General features: G+C 33.0%; 2 protein-coding genes across 4 annotated transcripts; one reads left to right on the top strand and one right to left on the bottom strand.

The window, feature by feature from the left end:
• The first annotated feature begins 25 nt into the window (after positions 1–25).
• LOC109533844 (protein tyrosine phosphatase domain-containing protein 1) lies at positions 26–10,879 on the top strand. Its single transcript, XM_019899330.2, has 9 exons — positions 26–2,445; positions 4,961–5,041; positions 5,266–5,381; positions 9,004–9,126; positions 9,289–9,472; positions 9,558–9,847; positions 9,904–10,385; positions 10,444–10,591; positions 10,649–10,879. Exons 1-9 carry the CDS (start codon positions 2,246–2,248, stop codon positions 10,813–10,815), a joined length of 1,791 nt encoding a protein of 596 aa, XP_019754889.2. The 5' UTR covers positions 26–2,245; the 3' UTR covers positions 10,816–10,879.
• Positions 10,880–11,070: 191 nt separating this feature from the next.
• On the bottom strand, positions 11,071–24,051 carry LOC109533843. 3 transcript variants are annotated; one of them, XM_048662738.1, is made up of 11 exons: positions 23,831–24,051; positions 17,265–17,475; positions 17,010–17,208; positions 16,812–16,942; positions 16,360–16,589; positions 15,999–16,303; positions 15,753–15,939; positions 15,100–15,623; positions 14,811–15,048; positions 14,601–14,761; positions 11,071–13,055 (listed from the first exon to the last, which is right to left on the bottom strand). In XM_048662738.1, exons 2-11 carry the CDS (start codon positions 17,457–17,459, stop codon positions 12,865–12,867), a joined length of 2,361 nt encoding a protein of 786 aa, XP_048518695.1. In that variant the 5' UTR covers positions 17,460–17,475; positions 23,831–24,051; the 3' UTR covers positions 11,071–12,864. The 3 variants fall into 3 exon arrangements, with proteins under 3 accessions (XP_048518695.1, XP_048518700.1, XP_019754887.1); XM_048662743.1 differs by having other exon boundaries at positions 15,999–16,231; XM_019899328.2 differs by having other exon boundaries at positions 17,265–17,451.
• Between the last annotated feature and the right edge of the window lie 208 nt (positions 24,052–24,259).

Genomic DNA, 24,259 nt, shown 5'->3' with positions numbered 1-24,259 from the left:
GGTGTTTGGCCTCGCACCGCGGTCATTTCTGTCCTATTGTGCCCTCGTACTTTTACTCCCTCATTATCCCTGTATATTCAATGAATTCCAGAAAATTACTGGTTACTAGCTGAAGTATAAATACATTGTGATCAGTAAGGACTCATCAGCATAATGATATTAGTTTGCCAAGGTTCATCTGCTGCTGAGTACAAGTCGCCAAAATTTTCCTAACTATTCGAAAGTGCTTTGGATTGACTGTATTGTTCAGTTTTCAATAAAGCGCAAATATTTTGTAAGTTATTAACTAAAACATTTATTTAATGGCATGTCGGCTATAAAAAGTTGAATATGTACAACGTATATAGTATTTACTTTGTCATTTACTTGTAAGTAAATTCGGCTCAATTTTACTTTTCCCTGTGGCACGACATACATATAAATCCATTTAATTATTCACTGATGTTATTCGTGCTGTTCAGGTTTTTCCATACAAGCCAGTTACTCGTTGAACAGCTTTATTCAAACGAGTTAAAACTCGAAGAATATTGGTGTTATTTTCCCTTGATATGCTGAAAAAAGCATCAATTGATATGTTTTCAATAATTATGGGATTGCTTTAAGACGTTCAATAATAATTCGTGACTTCGATGTTTATGTGAAAAATGCGTTTTAGAAATATTTATCAGCACAGACTAAAAATTTGTAACAACCGGTAAATATCGGTACCACCATGTTCAGAATAGTCATATGAAATGAAGTAGAAAATTCAACTAGTTTAAACTAATTTTTATTTATATTTGATTATTGATAAATATGTATTAATATTCTAGACTTAGTGAAGTTTTCACTTAAAGGAAAAATGTCCAGTTCGTATAGAACAAATAATTTAAAAAAGGGAATCTGTATATATTTTGAAGCGTATAATTCAAATTTTCTGTTTCGATTGCGTGACTTTTACTAATTCAGTCTTTTTCGCTGACTTTGCTAGAATACTATTACATTTTGATATACATTGTGTTGATAGATATTTATCATGTTAAACTTGAATTAATTAATTTGAGAACCATTTTGTCAAAAAGTTGAAATGTTTTGAAAGGAAATCAATTTATTAATAGAGCTAAATAAAAACATTGTCTGAGTTCTCTCGATTGCCCGGAAAAGTGTAATTCTGATCATTTTCGCTACGTAATTACAACTTCTAGATATTTTCTAATGTGAACATTTATCTTCAATAAACATAAGTGAAAATGTGTTATTTTAATCTGATTTTACGCAAAAGACATGTTTTTTAATTCAAGTTTATGATCCGAAAAACAATTAGCCCAGTTGTACCATGGAGGCTTGAGCTTAGGTTCCACTGAACTTATCCTGAACCTGAACTCGGACTGAACTTTGCTGTTCAAGTTCAACGGGAATTCAAGACACGGTTAAGTAAAAAATTTGGGTTGTACGAAATTTGTGCAATGTGAACCCATTTGGTTTGTATCGTGCAATAACACCTGGCTGCTAAATTCAGTTTGAGTGCAGGCTCAGTTGGAATTCAGTTGAAGCCAAGTTTAAACTTAGATTGTAAAACCAAACCTATGGGATGCAATTTTCGCTATCAACAAATACATAAGATAAAAATATTTTAGATATCTGTTGATGTCACAAATTTTATAACATATATAGTGTTTCATAAGAAACTACAGTCAAATTTACACATAAGTAGAATATGTAAGTACAAACAAAGAGTATCTAATGCAGTAGATAAGCTAAAAAGAGCAAAGAATCGAGGAAAAAGCTGGCTACTGTTTGAAAAAAGATAATCGAAAACTTAGAGAGATTTGCCTCTTAAACATCTAACTGAGTGTCTCAATATCCCATGGTCATTAAAGTTGTATATCTTTTCCATTTGCAATTTTTTTTCCTTAACCAACCTGAAGTCCATTTGTCCTAAAGTTTTTAAATATTTTAAGGTCCTGTTGGACATTTTCACAAAAGTCTTCAAATGTCTCGTTTCTCTATTCGGTTCACTTACCAGATGATTGTTCCTGATTTTTGCATAATGTACTTAAGGGGTATACTTGCATCTCGTGGCAAAAAGACGTTCAGTTGGTATCGTTTAAATATTATCGAACAAATAGAAGCATGCGCCTGATTCAATAATGATATTCCACGCTCCAGTGCGTTGTATTTTGGGGTAGTTTGAATAATTTTGCGGACGGCAAAGGCAAACCTTCCAAATGCGCCTTGCGGTGGAAAAGCGATTTTTGTCACCAACATGAGTTTGACGGATTTGAAAAATTGCAGTAACGGTGAAACCGTACAAGCCAACTATAACAAACTTTCGGATCATGTCCGAAGACTGACTCCTCATGGGATACAGTGCAGCGTTTTTTGCGGAGGACTCAACTGTAAATATGAAAATCCGGAAAATTGGAAACCCGATAGTCTTGCCATTCATGGAATATATTCCCATTGGTAAGATATAATCCGATTTCATTAAAGCTACATCCGTTTCAAGTGTTTGCACGCAAATACCTCAACAGGTAAATCACCACTTCGTGAACTATTATACTTAACAAATAGGTTTGTTCTAAATTTGCTTTTTTAAACAAATATTTATTGCGTGCGGTTGAAATAAATTAAGCGAAATGCTAACTACTATCATGGACATTTATAATTAACATTTTCTTAATCCGGGTTTTAAATTGTCTATTTGGTAGCTGATAAATTAAACACTGATAGGGGACTCGAATTGTTATTGCAATACTCATAAAAAAATTAATGCATTTTAACTACTAGTTGTAAACAGTTTTAAAGTATAATGCATCAATAAACGTATTTTTATAATTAAGTGGCTATTGATGTAATATTTGTTGCGATTTCAATACAATATCAAATTTACATTATAATAGCTGGAAGAGAAATAACTGAATTTTATATGACCATGTTTACCAATTTAACGCACTGAGACAATGGATTGTGGAAGACACAAATCGAAATATCAAATTCGCTCAAATTAAGTTGTTATTCCGACAAATTGAGTCATAAGGCAATAACGCTACAGTATTTGCAAATGTATGGGTAAAAGTAGCAGAACTTTTTGGGAACTATTGGGGAACCTTTACGCAAAATAAATATAATAACATATAAAAAAAATTAAATAAACATTTCAAAAAATTGACTGCAACGTACTAAATCTGAGTAACATAAGTACCAAAATCTGAGAAACTCTTCAATTTACAGCTAAAATAATGTATGATCGATGTTATTCGACAGGGAAAAGAATAATTGCAAACTGCAATCAAATAACAATTTAAGTGTCAAAACGTATCAATTCGAGTTAATCATTTAAAATTGTGTAATTTAAGCCTAAGGTTCTTCACTGCTAGACGCCATCGTTTGAAAGTTTTGTTACGAATGTGCTTCAAACCTTAATGGGAGCCAAACAAAAATATGTTGAACAAGGGTTTGTGAATTTTATGTTAAAATGAATCAAAAGAAAGGAAAAGGCGGTGGAATTGAAGAAAGCAAGCAAAGACGAAACCGTAGTAATACGTGTCTTGACCATGTATTGTAATGCATGAAAAAGTCCATGTACTTAATGAAATTCATGTATATTTAATTTATCAAATGCGCTACAGTCATCAAAGGAACGAGACTTTGTGAATATCGTATGAACATTAGGAGCACAAATACGCTTCACAATACAATAAAGAGATAGAGATGTAAGTCAGGTCTGCTGAAAAATGCTCAAAGATATTTTACCGTAACTCCTAGAAGCACTCAAAACCCGGCAAAGTTGAAAAATCTTGATCATTTAATAAAGAAGAAGTAGAAAAGGAGATATTAAATATATAGATTACCTCGATCTCACTAGAAGCATTTGTTGGAAGAACTTGCCGATGGCACCTGCATTATAACTTTGCGACTTGTCGAGTTTTAGTGGAACAGTTTTGCGGTTTTCCTTGGATTCGTGATTTTTGGACTTGGACATTAATTGCTTTAATTGCCCTTCAATTGTGAAAACTTTTGATCCCGAATCTCATCCATCTTAAACGTGGCCGCAATAAATTTAAATAATTAACTTAAAACCAAACTTACAATAACAAAATGTACTTAGCAAACAAAGTTTCAAAAATATTATACTGACTGTCGAGTGTGATAAGTTTTGTAAATGTGGCAGTTCATACTATTGCATCAAAAATAACATTTAATTAAGAAAAGGCAACTATGTAGTGTTATTTTAATGTAATTAAAATAATTTGTATTCAGTATTCTAAATACAATTCGATGTAATTACACAATTAATGTAATAAATTACCTACACCATATCATTTTGAAGTAGAGAATGCGGACAATTATTTATTTCTATGAATCCCAAAATGTAATAAATGTTAAATTTTAAAATGGTGTAGACACAATATCACTATTTATTGATAAATAATATGAAGTGAATTTTATAGCAAGATTTATTATACTAAAATACATAGTTTTCAGCTAAAAAAATTTGCGACCGTTTCTTGTAACTGGTGAGATATTCCGGATTTTATTCCTTCGTGTAAACGAATTTCCGCCGGACGTTTCACAATCATGAGTGGCTTGCGTCTTCAAACGTGTCTGAAAAACACATCTGGGAAGGCAAGCAGCTTGCAAAACTCCAAGCAAAAATTATGTTGCACAACAGAATAAAGTCGCGAAAACTTGCCAGTTTTTCCATTAGTTTTGTTAGTGATATAATAATTATTTAAATCGATTTTTCCAACCATTCATCCGATATTTCTACCTAGTGAAACCTACCCTTTTGAAAAGCCATGTAATAAATTGAAACTATGATCTGGTCTGCATAATATTATTCAGAAAATTCACAGACTTTCATGTGGAATCTGAATAATAAAGCACATTAAACATGTTGATTGGAATTTTAATAAAGCCATCAATGTTTACTGTTATTTTCATTAATAATTTTTAAGTGTAAAAAGTTGTTTTTCAGGGTTACTGATGATATATTAGCAATGGCCAGGCCAAGCACGATGGTGATAATTAAGAAAAATATCATACAGCAATTCGAAAGGTAATTACGACTATCGTTTTTTGCCACATGTAATGGTTATTGACCGAAGTAATAAATTCCATTTATCAGATTAATAAAATTTGTAAATTCTAACACGTGTAAATTACACAGAATGTTCATTTAATTCAACAAACTTTTGATCACAAGTTACTCCTTATTTGTTGTTATGCTTATCTATCAATATCACTGAATATGTAAAATCGACAGTGATCTGAAATTTTCAGCTTGGGGATTAAATCAATTATAAACCTGCAATGTCCCAAAGAACATTCAAGCTGTGGTCAACCTTTGGAAAATTCAGGGTTTTCGTATGATCCAAGTGTTTTTATGGAACAGAACAGTAAGTTATCAGGTTATAGATTATTGGGAAAACTCGATTAACCTTGTCCCAAATATATTTCCAGGGAATGTCGGCTATTTAATGCGGTCTAAATTAATTATGCGTGAATCATTAACATTGCATAGGCGATCAGATGAAATGCGGAATATTCATTCATTCACATGCGAATAAAAATACATTTCGAAGGAATTTAATTTTTGATGTTAATCTAAAAACCATCACTTTTGTTTCAAAGCAGCTTCAACCTAGACAATTTGCCTATTTGCAAGTTTTGTCAGTAAAGTTAAGTTAATTATAAACATTTACATATTCGAAACCTAAAACAGCAAAAGCTTGAACGAAATAAAACAGTTCATAATGTATTACCATGTGAATATGGTAATACTATGAAATGAAATAATATGCAAAGCATACTATTTCAACAACAGAAAAAAAAACAAATAATAAATAATTACTATATCCCTCGTTATAACTGGATCACCCAATATAGTATGATGTCCTATATTAACACTGCAGTGGTATAAAAATAGGACATCGATTTTTTAATATGAGGGTAATCAACAACACAATAAATATTTGAGAATTGTACTAAAAATAGCACAAATTACAATTTTCAATTAACAGCATAAATTAAACTGGTTTATGACGGAACGATAGGGCTTTCATGGAATATTAATGTGTTTTCTTTTTTAACGGATATGGGGCCTGAGCACAATTTTATATAGAGCACGGGTCATATTCAACTAATTACGTTAATAGTTTCCATGTTAAAAATAACCATTAAGGAAATCTAGCTACTAATATGTATGTATAAAAATATAAATATATAGCAGATAATTACAACTCGCTATATTTAATGTTTTACATATCTGTTTAGAGCATCGATGTATTTTAACGAACTTCGCTACAGATCAACAGTCAAAAAAGACTCGTGCTTTGCATTAAAAAATGAAACTAATTGAAAAATACAGTCAAAATGTGCGTCGTCTTAGGTGTTGACTTCTTCAAAATTTTGATAGATAATTTGCATATTTTGTGCAAATATTACATTGTTAATAGCATTTCAATGTGCAATAAAACAGAAACCGCTTTGTTGGGGTACTGTTTACACAGTAAGCTAGAGTCATTTATGAACGAATGTAGTGTCTCTATTTTTACTTTGCGCTTGAATTTTAGCTTCTGGTAAGGAATTATTATTAATAAACAGATTTTTGTTCAAATTTATTACCCTTATTTTCACCGTAATGTAAAAGCAACCTGTTAACATTTTACTAAAACGTAAGTTAAAAAATCGAAAAATCAACCCTTATTAATTGTTTGCCAACAATAGACAGATATTAGGGTAAAAACAAAGCAATGGAAACACATGTCGCGTTAGCGTAAAAAATCAATAGAAGTCCAGTTTTGAATTCTAAGGGAATCTTTTTAACGGTTTTTACTTATTTATTATTCCCATATTGAGCAGTGAGGATTCAGATATTGGTAAACTAAAGTATGCAATGGAAAATTAGGGATTTTTCATACCATACATTCAATATCATTGTTGCAGTGGCTTAAGCTCTGATGAGTTCTTGCCAAAACTTAACATGTTGATATTTTTTACATTACGCTTAAATTATTTTAGAGCCATTACTATGCAACTCGGGGTTTATTAATGAATACTGGCAAAAAGTAAACGTAAAATCAAATGCAAACGTTGTTTATTCTTTGAAACCAACAATTCTAAACTTTGAAGCTATAAACCGTAACATCAGTAGAAAGGAAAATAGAAGAAAATATAGAATGGCATAGCATACCTGCGCTCTCATTTGACTCATGCATTCACTCAACGTGAATTGGTTCTATATGAACTTCTTCTGGGTCAGATAGTGCTTCGTTCCAAAACCTCGTGTTCAGCTCTCAAAAAATTAAGTTTTCATTTTGAGCTTTTAAGAACGTGTTAGCTGAGTTTAACTCAGGGGGAGAGTCGGTTGTTTTTTGCAAAAAAATTTTCCTGTGTCGCATTTAATTAATTGGTGAAAAAAACGTCACATTTTGCAAACTATTGAGTCGTAACTAAATTACATAGACATATAAATAACTATTATCCGGTACCTTTTCGGATAGATTCCTAAGCATCGTTAGTGCCCCTCGTGGTGTTCAGTATTCCCGTATCGTAGGTTTTCTTGCAAACGACACGAAGCACCAGAAACAGTCCGAAAAGGGACGAAAATGTAATAATTTGGATGGTTCAGTTGCAGAGTTTATAAAATGCATTCGACAGTCATTTCTTTTGTAAAAGACCAACCGATTTTCTCCCTGGGAGGCCCCTGAAACTGTTTCATCAATTCTTAATGGTCCGGCAGATGAATAAATATTATACACCGTAATGATTTAATTTAAACAAATGAAAAAAAAAAAACGTTTAACCCTTTATATGAAAACGAAGCACATGCGGACATTTATCCATATTTTGCTGAATGGAACCTCCCTTAGGATTTTGTAACTTTAACCCTGGAACACCATAATAGAAACGGTGAATTATTTCCTAAACTAAGATACTTAGGATAAAACAAATAATGCAAAAATTGTAAGGTTATTCCCACTCTATTTAAGTAAAGAAAAATTTTGTATACAGGATCAGTCAAAAAGTCACAGCAACACAATGTTACCTTTTCTGAAATGGAAAACCCCGTATTTTATTCAATAATTGGATTCTTCTCCCAGTTGCAAACAAAAATCGTATAACACATTAGATGTTTAAATTTAACTATTTTGGAGATATCGAGTTCTCAAAATTAGGTTTTAATGTAATTCGCCAAATTATCAAATCTGTTATAAAAACTCTGTTCATCAAGACATCTGAGAAAGTTTAGGTCACTATAATGCCCTCATTATTTTGTTCTAAACAGTTAATCTCTGATTGACACGAATGAAAAAAAAATGTTTTACCAATGTAGATTATTGTGAATTATGTGAGGTTTAAAATGGCACGTTTATGTGAAACTGAGCGTATTAAAATATTCATGATCATAGAATATGGGATTTCGGATGCAAAGTTTGAACATATCTCCGTGAAACATTTCCTGAGAAATCGATTGGTCGCAGAGGACAATTGAATGGCCAGCTCGGTCTCCCGATTTGGCCCCACTTGACTTTTTTTTGTAGGGTCATATTAAAAATGCCATTTACAAAAATAGGTTACAAAATATTGAAGAATTGCAAGATAGAAAAGTGGCGAAATTGCCGGCATTCCTCGGAAAATACTTAGTTCAGCGACTTCATTACTGTCAAGAGGTAAACGGCGAAGATTTTGATTCCTTTTTGAAATTGAATTTCAATTTAATCCTGGGAATCATTAAAATTATCTCCTTTATAAATTGTGTCTATATTTCTTTAACCAATCCTGTATGCGCACAATTTAAAATGCGAGCGTATACTTGCAAATAAACTATTTCAAGTAACAAATAGCAATGAGGAGTTGAAGACACCAATTATTTTCATTACCAAATTATTTGTATATACAAGTTATAGTATCATTTTAGCTAAAAATTAATTGAGTTTACATATAATTTTACAAATTTTAAGGAAAAGTATTAATTTGTGGTTATATGGCCAATGTATTAATTTATTTAATTTTCAGTATTTTATTATAATTTTACATGGAAAGATTATGGAGACGCCACATTGGAAGGTTTACTTAACATGGTCAAAGTTATAGCATTTGCTCTAACCGAGGGGCGTGTTGCTATTCATTGCCATGCAGGTAAAAATATATTTAAGCAATCATTAACTGAACGTAAATCTACACATACATTCAATATAATTAACCATAACTCTTTTTTAATTTTCAAGGAACTTTGCAATCATTTAAGCAATTCGTAAACCGCCTAGATAACTTTGCATTTTGTAATATGACTTTTTCCAGGCTTAGGTAGAACAGGGGTTTTGATTGCATGTTACCTAGTGTTTTCCTTAAGAGTGACCGCTAACGATGCCATAAGATATGTGAGGCTGAAGCGTCCCGGTTCCGTTCAAACCAGAGGACAAATTTTATGTGTTAGGCACTTTGCACAATTTATTCTTCCACAAACTATAACTTTTTACTTAAAGTAAGCCATAACTTTCCTTCCATATAAATATTATAGGCTTCGTCGTTTTGATATATCTGTATGTCAGAAAATACTTTAATTCCAGAGAGAATGTCTCAAAAGACAAATATATGAATGAATTTACGCTAAATCGATATCTAAAACGACAAAGGGTAGTTCTACATGGGTACGAAGAAAGAAACTTTAAATATCTTCCGAAAATTGTGCATGTTCTTTGCGAAAGGATTTTGAAACTGTGCGGATGTAACGATGATGATGAAAATCAGCTCAATGTATCATTCACGACTGATTTTTTAACTGAGAAATTATATGGAGAAATCAGAAGGCACGAAAGCAGTTACAGTATATCGAGCATTATTAGCTTAAATCCAGAAAGTAACTATGAGGTAAGTGGCTTTATTCACAATTAAATTCCATTTATATTTTTTTAGGCATATACCTAAACCCTCCTGGGGAGTCTTCTCGAGGATGCAGCCCAAACCCATCCGAAAATGGTGATAGCAGCGATAATTTCTCTGAAATAAGCACTCTGGATGGTGATGAACTAAGCGAAGATCTTTTATTCGAAAATAGGTGTTTTCAAGAACTGGAAACTCAAAAAAATTTCTCCCAAGATCACCCACAAGACGACCTAATAGTTCAAGATACTGAAGATGTTCTTTCAGCTCTCTTAACAGATTTTCAAACCCTAAATGCTGATACCAGACAAATGGTTCGCCAGTATATGGACGAAATCAACTCTTCCAAAGTAGGATGGCTGAAACTATCAGTCGAAAGCAATTTAAATATTCTAGTGAGTCTGCTTTTCGAATGGTTTGAAGGACTTAAAACTCCAATTTTGCAAGTTAAGAACTTTGAGGACATTGTGATTTTATTTAAGCAGCCCGATGAATGTTTTCGGAAATTTGGAATGGTGACCATCCGGAAATGCCGTTTCCTTTGTATCGTTTTATAAATCAAAGATATTTTAGGAAGAAGCTTATTTAATAGAATATTTTCTGAAATTCATATCAAAGCTGGTCACAGGGCGGCAAGAATATATAGACGACGTGCTGAAACGATTCTTAGCCACGCTATCCAAGCACACTGTGAAAATTAATTCTGCTCCCATTCCATCAGGCGAGTATTTAGTAAAATGTATAATTTAAATAATTTCATATTATTGATTTTTACTAGGCAAAGGATTTAAGCGAATTGGAGACGGAACTTTGTCTTGTAGCGTAGAATTCTTCAAGTCAATGCTAGACATAGTCGGAAACCATCACGCGCAAAAAATGAGGTCTTTCTCCATAAGCGAGAAAATGTACGAAAATAACTCTGAAGAAATAATTGCCTTCCAATAAATACCAAAAATATGTTTTCTTCATACTTCTTATATTTTCATGATTAATAAAGGAGTTAATTTTGTTATCAATTTTCTTTTCGTCCAATACGTTCATAGAAACGTGTAATGTAATAAATCAACGACTAGACTATCTAAAGTTTCTAGGAACAACATACTTTTTCAAAATCACAAAAACTACGTTAACGAATACTGGCATTACTAAGGATTATCTGAATTATAGATTAAATTGACATTACGCATTAAAAGTCCAACGCAAATATTTACAAATTTTATTAACCTATAAAAAAGTAAAAAACAACCAATTTTGAAATGACTGTAAGAGTTTATAAGTAACAAACTTAAATACTAAGAAAATGACTAGAGTTGGTAATATTGATATTTTAAACAGCCGATGTATCCAAGTTTTAAAACTATAGTTACAACAAGCTTCCGGTGTAGGTAATTAAGAATTTCATTTAAAGTAAATTATTTACCTCAGGTTTTAGTAATGAGTTAACATAACGCATAATATAATAAATTATATTTATTAAGCTAACATATATGTAGGCGTTAAAAAATAGTGGAAGACAGATGCTTAAATGAAATTATATAAATGCACTTATGATTGCAGTTATTTTGTTCATTATTTTCATAGGGAGGTACTTATTTCGAAGTAGTAGGCGTTAAATAAATGGAACGGAAATAAATCACAAAAAATCGTACTCTAAATGCACAATAGAAAGTTAACTACTGAGAAAGTATTAACTACCGAGAAAGTGTCGCAAAATGTCCCCTGCATTAACCAACCAAAGACAATTTTTAGTTATTAATAATTTAGCAAATAAAAATTTTGGTTTTGCTTGCGGTTACAAATCAAATGCAGATCAAACAGTTAGTGTTTTAGATAATTCACACATTTACTTATATATGCGTTTCAACAGTATCAACATTTTCAAGCGAATTTTATAACAAACAGGTACACTAGTTTTGGAGTGATTGTTTTCAAATGTATACAATTTCATGTCGTTAGAATGAAATAAATAGAGCGGCACAATTTCCGCACAATTGCGCTATAGCTAGACATTTCCGATGAAATCGCCCCAATTCAAAGGGCATTTCTAGTGAAGTGTTTGAGACATTAATATTACAACACATTTGAAATGGACTTATTGTATCCATCAGCAGGACCTACGTTTTCAGACATTATTTCTTAATATAAATTGTCTACTAGGCTATATTCTAAAATAACAACTGACACTAACAAAAAAACGACAGAATAACGAGACTTGAATTTGTAAATAATTCAGTAATTAGAATAAGCCTGTGGCTTTCAAGTATTGCTCCTTCATTTCCATTCTGCTCGGGTTAATCTCATCGTTTCCCTGCCAAATTGCTCTAACCATTCCTACACTAAATAATAACGTAGAAACAAAAACATCGAATAACAAACACTTGTCGTGTAACGATACCAAAACATCAACTTTTAATACATCATCTAACGTCTAATAATGATATAAAACTATCTTTCCGAGACTGGGCATTTATGATGACTACGTCTAAGATTTTCAGATGCACTACTAGACTACAGAATTCTACGGATGGATTATAGTACTACAAATCATGTCTAAATGTTTATAAATATATCGATCATTGTCGTATCATGAGTATAATCAGAAAAGAACTGGACGATATTTTCTAGAAACAAAATTCTAGGGAATTTAATAGGTTTTTTCTGAGTAGGAAGACTACTGGGCTTGCAATTTTTAAACGACTACCAATACAAGATGTCTAATATTGTAATTCTGCGTTGGTGTATAGTTTACCCTTACGATACTTAAGGCCCTCGTATCACTCTTATTAGATAACATCGCTCAAAACTCGAGATCAAGATGTTAGTCACTCAACGTTCCAATAGCAGGAGTCAGAGACGTCCATGGGTTTCAATCACTTTTAAATGCTAGTGTAAAACCACTCTTCAACGAGTTAAACATAAAAATATATTCGCTATAATATGAATTACCATAGGTACATTTGTGGATATTAAGTATACATAGCGTTTACGGCTGAGTTAATATTTATACACGTTCTGAGTGCTTCGGTAAGTTTGCTGAAGAGATGCCGAGTGATCCTCCAAATTCCTCTTTAAGCTCTGAATTGTATTAAGTAAAACCTGATGTCTTAAATTCTCTGAACTTAGAACTTTTTCTTCAAATGCTCCATTTGGCACATGTTTGCTTAAATTAAAAGCGACCGTTTTACCTATAAATGATAACAGCTTATATAAGTCAATTCTCAATGATGAATTGCCTGAAAAAGAAAATTGGCCTGAAATACATTCGAAACAAAACCGTTAATTCCCAAGTCGGTGTATACTTAATATGTTCTGCTGATTTCTTTATCAAATTTATTATTTATAGTGGGATAATCCAGCTTTGAGAAACCAAACGGTGGATTTGCATTTCGTTAAATTCTGCAAAATTTACCATCGGCAGTTTCTTGTCAAGCTGAGCGCATGATTTTGGTCAATGTTGAATCTGGTGAGTTTTTCGGGATTTTACGCCGATATAAATTATTCTTCCTTTAAAATTTTTGTCAGAATTCCGTCCAAAAAAACTCACCAGTTTCAAGGAATAGTTGTGAAAGTCTGTCTCTATCAATAAAAGATATATTATACGAGTATATTAAACACTTTAGGAAAATAATCGTTCTATACATTGAGATATATCGAAAGTTTTAGCAGATACATTTAAGGGCTTCGAAATTTTGCTTCTCTTCTAATTTAATAATCATATATCGAGTAAGAGTATTAACGGACAATAATACAATTCTCTCATGGTTATCTCCTAATGGTTATTCTGCAACATAATTTCAACCGTTTGCAAGTTGTAGGCTCTTGAGGTTTACATTTCTTTATTTTTCAGATTTGATTTACATTCCTCTTGAGGATACATTTCTAATAGTCAGACATTTTTGGGACGTGAAATGAAAAGGGACATAGCAACTAATTTAATTTTTACTGCTTGTGAGATATAGGCTGTTCTAAACGTGGATTCGGAGATTTTTTCTTCTGCGTCTTCAAATGTTAGAAATTTTTGATCAAACCGTATAGCAAAATGGGCAGAACTTGAAATGGGCGATCAATCTGGTCCTTCCAGCGGATTTGATGTTTTCAACGTTTCGAAATTACCACGCTTTTAAGTTTCATACCCTTTGAACTTGTATTTTGTACCAATGCAGAATCAATAAAATGCTCGATTAAAATACTGACAGAGAATGTGATATTTCCAGCCGTTTTCAATGAAAATTAAGACAGGAAAGCATCTTCGATTTCAAGCCGATTGAACGGCTAAGCTTTTAACCAGCTTTGACCAACAGTTTTGAACAATTTAATGCAGTTTGGAACAGCAAAAAATATTCCAATTTGTTAAAAATGCAAAACAGGAACACCTTGTTCATGCCTTTCCTTGACAATTAGCAGATAAGCAGCAATGAAGTAAAATTTTCCTGAAAATCTCGAAACCAGAACAACATAATATAAACGATAAATGAAGATGACCAATCAATTGATCGATTTTCAGGTATTTGAGGAGAAATGAACCTTTTAGTTTTGCTAACACCTCTTCAATCGCATTGTCAACCAAAATGTTCACCTGGTACTGTAACATTGAAGAACATATTTTCAATTTCCGAAAAAAATCATTGAAGATGACACATTACTGCTTGAATATTTAGAGTAAAAATTTTCATTTTTTTACACCTGTAAATATTTTTTGAACATGACAAATAACGAAAGCAAATACGTACCATGACATTTAGTTATATTAATAGTGTTCCGACCAAAGTAAACTTTCCGTCGCATCGGCTCACTTTGGGGGCAACTTTTGGATAACTTTTTTTTATACTTTTGTAAGCTCTCATCTTCTGAGCTACTGCTCGCAATCGGACATTCGGTCTCCCTTCGATGCCTAAACGAATTTTGGTCAGTTATTAAATTAGCTAATTTTTGGGTCTTACCTAGGACTAGACAAGATTGAAGCTGGGTCATTTTTGTGTAAAATGCTTTTTACTTTATGGCTCTTTCTGGAACTAATGGGAAATCCAAAAGTAACCTCGTGGTGTTCTTTTGTGGGCTTTGATGGCACATTTACAGGTACAGTCGGATTATTTCCTAACATTTGACTGTGTTTATAGACATCTTCGCTCAATTGATTTGCCTCTTTCCGTATCACTAGAGGTGAGTAATGCCCATAATCTAAATAAATATTCATTATCGAGTCTGAAAATATTTGAAAGGAGAAATTACCTGTTAAGGTTCTTCGAACAGATATGGGGGATTGCGATTGCATTTCCTTTCGTACCAACACTGGCGAATTATTTATGATGAAGTTTGTAATATGGTTTTTCTTAGGACTAAATCGAGTATTTTTAAAAATTATCGTGGACGGAGAAATATTAGAACATGGTATTGAAGGCTCCTCGTTAGGTTTGCCCATAAAAAGCACTTCTGGTTTGGCACATTCCGTTGTTCTTAACAATTCTACTCTTTTATTTGTAGGCCCTGGAAGTCTTCTGGGTGAGAGACCATTGATATTCATTGTTCGAATTATTTGCTCAGCTTGGCCAATCAACTCTTGATATTTCATATCAGCTTCCCTATCTCGTTTTTCAATTAAAACATTTACGTCTCGTTGGAGGCAAACTGAGTTTGATCGCTTTTTTAACGAATCACTCTGACTCTTGGGCTGGTTTGATTCCGGATTGGACTTACGTATTGATATTGGTGTTGCTCCGGCACTTTTAGATCCGTCTTGATGAAAACTTGAATGCCTAGTTAAATTACCACATTTTACCAGTTAATAAAATAAAATAAATTGCAAAATGCATGGCTAGATGATCGAATTTACAACTATCTACTAGACACAAAGCCAGTGAAAGAGTAAGCTTTGTTGGACTTACCTGTTTTTTTCCAGCAATTGTTTACAATTCTTCTTACTTGAGGCCAATTTGCGTCGACGATCAGTCACTTCTTTACCCCTTCTTGTGGCTCGCCTTCTAGACGACCTCTTCCTTTGCATGTCAGGTGGAATGATATACATGCAATGTCCTGTATTGTCCGCCTTACTTTCTATTTCTACATAGGAACCTGATATTTCAATCCTTTAAGCCCGGAGTTCGAGTAAATATAAAAAAAATCAATGTTACCATTGTCAATAAAATCCAATTCTTCTTCACCATTATCTTCTTCATCGCCTCCATCTTGCCCTGTGTCGATGTCGCTTTCGCAATCTGTAGGGTCGCTATCACTCAGTATATCTGTTTCCTTTTCATAAATGTAACTTTCATCGTACTTGCCCATCATTTCATTTAATGTGCAGTCATCTTCATCACTTAGTGATTTGGGCACTCGATGTTCAAAAGAATGATTTGGACCTGCACTAATTGAAGAACATGAAGATGAAGACAGAGATCTTCTTTGCAAGGCAGGGCTCAAGTATCGGTATTGAATACTATTAAAAGTGCGTTATCGGTTATTTATGCAATGAGGTTGACGAAAGTGACTTACGGACTATTTCTACTTTTTCGGAAACCTATTGGAGTGCCTTTTACTTCTTGTCTGGCAGGAATGGGGCTGGCCACAGTACTAGCTGAACCACCTGGAAGCCAAGGATTTGTTCTAATTCTATTTCTTTGTCTTGGTGAAACTAAGCCAGATGGTTCGGGAAGTTTTCCAAAAAGTGTTGAGGATGCAGCCGCATTGCTACATGGTGCTTTTTCTTCTAAGCTTGGCCTATCCTACAAAGAGTTTTCGCTTTGAGTCGGGAATTTAAGAAGAAGTAAAACCCCTATAAATTACTAGAAATAGTAAGTTTATTTTGGCTAAAAGCGCTGTTTGAACAACTGTTCTGACGCATCAGTAAATCCAGATATAGATCTCTAACTGGAACTTTTATATTAAACAGAAATATTCCAGAAAATGAAAATGTGGTGAAAGTCAAATGGAAAGCATTAACTTACAATTAATTTCCCTTGTATCGACACTGATGATAATGCTGGTGCTTGATCGGCCGGGTTTTGATATATGACCTTTGATGAAGAAGGTGCCTGCTTATTTAACTCTGGATTCAGTCTAGTTTTCAAGGAACTTTCTGGAAACCATTCATATATTTTCAGTTTAGCTTCCCCTTGTTCACATTCTAGTTACTCCTTTGGTACCTGTCAATTTTTTATCAGTAATGGAATAGTTTGGTGGTGCTCCTCCTGGAGAAGTACCATCCGTACTGTAGCCAGTAGAATAGGCGGATTCTGGAGACGACAAATTGTTGGCCGAGTATCTGGATACTTGTGCTTCTACTCCATTATGTTTTTCTTTAGTTTTGTCGCTACTACTATTTTGTGGCTCCCTGTTTACATCCTGGAAATTTGCCAATAAGTTATTAACTAAGCTGACGAGAAACCGGAGAATCTTGCCTTTCGTTCACTATCTAGTAAGCAACTATTTTTCCAAGTTACAGTGTGCGTACTGGTACTAGTATTAGGTCGGTTATTTGTGGGTGGTGCATTCTTTCCTTGCTTCTCTTTTCGATGCTGTTTCTTTTTAGGCCGGACTGCCTCCATCCAGGCTCGTAACTTACTGCCGAACATCTTCGAAATGTTGCTAAACATAAATCGGTTGAAACCACTGAACAAAAAAACAACATGGAGGAAAAACGTCTAATTACATGTTATGAATTATTATTTTGCGATAAAAATATTAACAGATAGAGAGTGCAATTCCAATACGATAGGTTTACTTTCCTATGATAAGCCATGAACTTAAAATTGAGCAAAAATTAAAAAATGTTTGCTTTTTGTTACATAGTGCTTGTTTCAACTGCTAAGTGATAAATTTTTTCAATGTTTCTCAGCAAACGACACTATGAAATTTTAACAGCGTTTTAGATTTGATAGATTGATATTCGAGATTTTATGTGTTCCATTTTTTATATATAATAATATGTACGTAATTTTTATTTCAATAACGTATGCGGTGTGTTAGAGCCAAATTTTGTAATACATTCAATAAATAGTTGTAAACGCTGCTTATGTATATTTTTCATTAAATTTCTCTTGCTCATTCTCTACTTCAGTATTGGGTTCTTAGAATAGTGTCGTTTTTTTTAAATTGAGCGATAATAACAAGGGCCAAGAGCTTGTGTTCGGCAATTTAGTTCCCATTACGGCAGTGCTAGTATGGGTTGTATTACTTTTAAGCAAGTTTCGATTATAAATTAAAGAAAAATATTTTTGATTCATAAATAATTTAATTGCATCTCTAACAGGTGGAAATAAACCAATAAACCGATATTCCGAAAATCAATATACCCGAAAATTCTACGTTAAAATAAAGTAAAAAAAAACAGCTCTATTAAAATTCCAATCAATTAAATTATCAGAAAATCTTTATGCGTTATTTACCATGCCACAATAGCTTAATAATATTCTCAAGATTTTTTAATGTGGTATTTTCAGCCTTTACACAGTATATTAAGCTGTAAAAATCCTAAGTTTTATCAAAATCTTGCAAGAGACTCATTTAAGAGCTTGTGTCAGAAGCAAGTATTATGTCGCTCTTAATGAAGCCAGCAGGGGAAATCCTGGCATAGCCTGAATGATGATCTGCTCTTTAGGCCTTCATTGCAATACATAGCACGAAGTCAAAGTTTGATAAAAAAAAACAATGCGTACAAGGATTCAACAAGGAAGTTACGGTCTCAGTCGCTCTTAATGGTGCGAGGAAAGAGAATATTTCGTAGATAGTGGCATAGTTTGAATGTTGATCTGCTCTTTAGACCTCTGTTGCACAACAAGTCCAGCTGCACGAAATCAAACTTTCGTCAAAATTGAACAAAAGGCTAATTTGAGAGCGAGTATCAAAATTTCGTTTCTGATTAATTTGCTCTTAATGGTGCGATCAAAGATCAGCATTGGGAAATCGTGGCATGGTTTGAGTCTCAATGTGCCATGGGGGCACATATAACAAGACCAAACATCTAATGACTGAATGCTCGTTTCTGCTGTGGCTTCTTTTATAGTTAAATCACGCTGATGATAGTAGAAACGATACTACATCTTATTTTAAAGTAATAGTAGGCATAAGTGACCATATAATTATATCTACAACATTGTAAACAACAAAAAATATTAAATATAATTGCAGGGTAAAGCAATTGACATACGCAACAGCAAACGATTATATCAAGGTAGTTCTATAGCTCAGTTCGTTTAGAAAGTGTAAAAAACCTCCTTTTCCTTCAAAAGGTTCTTCAAAAAGCTGACTAAATATTCAGTTTCTTTCAAACAACGATAGAAGTAGGTCGTAGGTTCTTTTTGTATTATAGACGGGATATCGCGTTCATAGACGAGATATATGGAGTGATTTTGTGTCACTAAGACAAGTGCGGCAGCCGTACCATCTTGCCTACTAACTACTTAACTCAGTTTTCAATTTGGAGTCGATATTCATTGGGTGTGCAATGTGTGTCTTTTTGAGGATTAATGCAGAAGAAATAATGGATGAAGCACAAGCTTGCAGAAAGTTAGTAAGAAGGATTTCTATCCATAATCACCCCCTTGGACTGAGTTTAGTTTTTAGAAAACCAACTGTAGTTTAATGGCAGTCTCTATTTTTCTTCCTCGCCTTCGCTCATTTCAAATAAATAGGCTTTGGACTGAGTATATCTTATACTAAAGAATCTATTTCATTTCTTTCCAGGTGGCACAATGCAGCTTTGGTTAAGTTAAAACATTAGTTTGCCCCTGGTTTCCCTGTAGATCGCTTTTAGTCTCACATAGGTTTGTAATTTATAATATTTTTGCATGTAATATTTATTCGACGAGGAACGACCAGGATGTTGATAGATTATGGATTGTATTTTTAAACTTTCTAAACTTTATTTCTGCAAAATTAGTTTTGCCATCGGAAGTCAGATGTTATCCGTTAACAAATGCGGTTTTGTACAATATACTGTTTGCATATCAGTGCAATATATTTGTCTTACAATATTCATGTAAAATTAGTGCCTTTCTGCTGTGAACTACACTTTTAATTGTCGCGTGAGGTAATTTGTGTCATTTATTCATATTAATACATATAAAGTAACATGATACATGATAACGTGTTGCAATATTGGGCGAACTGAAAATAACGTTAACCATGATATCATTACATTATCATATTATTATTATATTACTTAAAACAAAATAATCATCATAATAATTGATGGTTTCCTCAAAAGTTTTATGGCTTATTTTTATTTCTATTTTCTCCGATCTTTGGACGTCCGAATCTACTTGAGGGCATCTAAAAATTAGATAGACGTTCGACGAACGAATTTCCTTTATATACTGATTATAAAATGCTAGTAAAGTTCATCCCAAATTGTCTGGAACAAAAGTAATTTGAGAAACGCAAAAAATAATAAAGGAAAAATCATTAAAAAATAATTTAAAATTTTTTTTAGTCTGTTGTATTAAAGTTAGTTGTATTACTTATTATTAAAAATTGTAGTATAAAGTTTGTACATAAAAAATCTTCAGTAGACATCGTTTAATATTCTGCAGAAAGCACGGAACAACATTAACTTGATGTCACTTTTGATTGAAGACCCGTGTTTTCTCAACGCTTTGCGCGATATATTAAGGTATCCGCTAGTGTTTTTTCAAGGGAGTTTTCGACTTTAATTTGATTTAATTTAATTTTTAACTTTTTGCACAATAAGTGAAATTTCTGTCCTAACCGCAAGCAAGTAGTAGAACTGAAATGAAATACATTATAATTAATGCAAAACAACCTCGTGTTAGAACAAGGGACGCTTTTCTAAATTATGTTTTTTTGTAATGAATTTTTGAAATATTAATTGTTGTCTTCTTTAGTACACAGTTCTAAAGGAACTGAATAGTTTAAAATGTAGTCGAAATTCGCACAAAATTTTCAGGAAAATGCAACATTTCCCCGTGTTAGAACAAAGTTATTTCTTCTTAATAATGTTAAAATCAATGGTCTATCTAAACAAGTTTTTTTAATTAATTTTTAAATATTGAATGTTGTTTTTTCTAGTGCACAGTTCCATTCATAGTTTAAAATTCGCACACAATTTTCACGAAAATGCAGCATTTCCTCGGGTCAAAAAAAGTTCTCTCTTCTAGATGCTACTAAAATTGACGATTCATCTCTGCACGTTTTTTGTGTAATGAATTTGAATACATAGATTGTTGTATTCTTTAGTAGGTACACAGAATTCGATCTATCGTTTGAAATGTAGTTCAAATCAAATTTTCCCGGAAATGGAACTTTTTCAGTATTATAGCAATGTTATCTCATCCAAATAGTACCAAAGTTTTTTTGTAATGTATTTTTCAAACATTGATGGGCTCTTGTCCATAGTAGTGTTTCATCCGAAGTTTGAAATATAGTTAAATATCGCACACATTTTTTCCGGAAATGCAACTTTTTCCAGTGTTAGAGCAGTATTTTCGATTCCAAATAGTGCTCAAATTAACACTCTATATTCATTTTTGGAAGCAACCGTTTCAGTCTAAAACACAGTCCATGTGTCACAGCCGATATAACTAAGACAATTTTACACTAAGAATGTGATAAAAAAGCGTAAAGTGAACGAAAGGTCTAAAAAATATTTAGGGCCTGATAAAGAGGCTCTATACCAGGGTTTCCCAAACCTTTTCGATAATGAAACACTTTGCAAATCCAGAAATTTTAACGGGGTACGCGATTTTTTTAAGTTGATTTGTAGTGAACTGTATTTTAACACTTAAAAGAAAGGTCACCACATTTTAACGCCTAAAAAAAGATTAAGTAATGGACATGTTAAGCAAATGTTAAATACTGGTTCAGGTTCAGCCGAACACAGTTCCGGAAACTCTCTGCCCTATACTATTAAAAAGTGTACAACCAGGTCAATGTAGTTATTTCAACTTCTTTCATGTATTTTTTTTTGTAAAAGGATCAGATTTTAGTATTCGAAACCTTTATGGAATCGATCGAGCCAACCAGGCTTACCTAATAATTTTCAAATTAATTTAGCTTAAGCAATTGGATTAAATGGGACGGCGCCAAAATTGTATCTGTATTTATAGCGCCGCTGAGCAATTTTGGTTTCTTATACGAATTCGTGACCCTGGTCAGGAGGTTTTATAGACAAATTATTTTTACCAAACGATTTGTACTAGGAAACTTTATAGCGACCAGGATGGATCCGACCATTCCATTTTATTTTTCGTCCGGCACCCTTAAAGTTGTAAGTGGTCCAGTTCAACATTCTAATCCAACCTGCTGCTCTTCGTCAAAGTTGTTTTAAAAGAGTTTTTTGAAGAAAACTCGGGGTTATTAGCAAATTTGAGCGATCTGCATCCGGACGGCAATTTATTTTGTAGTAGTAGATAGCGAGCAGGGTTGTTTTTCCTATTTTGCAGCACTTATGCTGAAGTTATGTTGCCGTTCTTGCTAAATTTATATTGTGGTTTTGGTAAGCTGTTATTGTGGTTTAGGCTGATTTTATAAGCGGCTTCTTGGAAATGATAGCGTCCTCTCTTACGAATGCCAGAAACATTTAAAAAATAATACTGATAAATAAATTTACTACTTACAAGTTTTCTTCCTGCAGATTTCAACTATTTATTTTGTATTATATCATTTAGGCACCTATTTCTTGTGCTAATTAACATTCAACTATTAAACTTTGAACTCTTTACATTTTCTCTTTTTGCTAATAAGAGTTTTTCCTTGCAGCTTTAAACGGGTCATAGTTCAAGATGTAAATTATTTATTTTACTACTGTTCGTTTATTCAGGTACAAAATCGATACGTTAGGGTAACTTTTATTTCGCTCATTACAGCTTTTTCACAGCTTTGAACCCTGAACTCTAGATCTCCACTAGTTAATATTTTCGTTTTGCATATTAAATCATTTTTAATATATGTGTACCCAAACAGCACAAATACATCTTAAAGACGTCTTGCAAATGTCTTGTGCTGTCTGGGATAGTATAGGACATACAATAAAAGGTATGTGGGATTTGAAAACAATCGGCAAATAAAAGTTAATGAAAATTATTTTTACAATCTATATTCAAGGCGCTTTAAATTTAATTTTGGAAATACAGTATCATAACTGACGCAGCAGGCGCTAAACTATTAAAGCAATTGGCAACATAAAAATTCACCCATAGGAAAAACTTATATTATTTTTTTACTAAGGAAAATATCTTAGAGCCCTTGAAGAGTGGTCCATGTACGGAACTACGATTCTGTCACATGAGCTTCATGCCATATTTCGTAGCTTCAGCTCCTCAGGAAATACGAGGAACTACTTTCATACATAGACATTTTAAGAAAAAAAGTTTACCTAATGTTTTACAAAGACAATTCTTTCATAGAAAGTAAGGTGAAATTAATGTTAACCACTTTCACAAGAAAGTGAGATACAATTGTTATAAACCCGGCGCCTACGGGTTCCTAGCCCACATCTCTCCAATGCCGCCGCCGAGGTGTTAGTGGCTTTTATCAATACTCTTTAAAGCCCTTCCAGGTACCGCAATTGTATCTAGTAAATCTTTTAGTTTCATTAAGCTGTTGATAAATTAGCTTTCAGCTGAATTGAAAACACGCCACTTATGGCGTTTTTAATTCAGAATTATTAGAATAATTTTATTCCAGGACCTACCTAATTTCGGACAAGAACCTACCTATTTAAGCTTTCAAGAAGCTCTTCAAGATTCACGGAGATTTAATCTTCGTGGCTTATAAATTATTAAATATGTATATAGTACAGTTCATTTTGCATGGAATATTAAACCAAAAAATTAATTTCACATTACAGTATATTGTAAAAAATGCAACAAGACACTAATACTAGTCAATCCAAAATCAACAACATGCAAGAAAAATAAATCTAAGCGCCGAGAATCACATACAATATTTGCTCTAGTTTCCAATTAATTTCCAGAATTCCTGAATGCCGATGTTTATGAATACTTACTTTACAAGCAGGAATGATTACATTTTCGGGCATTGCAACGACAACCACTCCTCACTGTGCGTTTTGATGAAATATACTGCAAATTTTGATGCATAATAGGTAATATCAGTCAATGTTAAGGTCCGATTTTGGAAAATATTTCGCGAACGCTTCATTTATTGGCATAAAAAAACATCAAGGCATGGCGTCAATGATGCATCGCGTCATTTACTATGCGTCGGCGTCGGCGTCGGGATGCCGATATCAGAGGCGTTCGTATTCCAGCTTCCTCTAAATAATGATTTATACATACGGTACAGGGTGGTCGAAATCATATACACTACCAGTTAAGTTCTGGCGATGAAATTATACAGGGTCTCCCGTAAGCACATGATCAAAAGGATACTGCGATATTCGTTGCATGAAAATAAGACGATTTGACCTGACTTT

The sequence above is a fragment of the Dendroctonus ponderosae genome, unplaced genomic scaffold, assembly GCF_020466585.1.
Source record: "Dendroctonus ponderosae isolate FM_Combo_2020 unplaced genomic scaffold, Dpon_F_20191213v2 Dpon_F_20191213_1, whole genome shotgun sequence".
Lineage (NCBI taxonomy): Eukaryota > Metazoa > Arthropoda > Insecta > Coleoptera > Curculionidae > Dendroctonus > Dendroctonus ponderosae.
The sequence above is the reverse complement of the archived record's forward strand: the minus strand, read 5'-3'. Positions and strand labels throughout refer to the sequence as shown.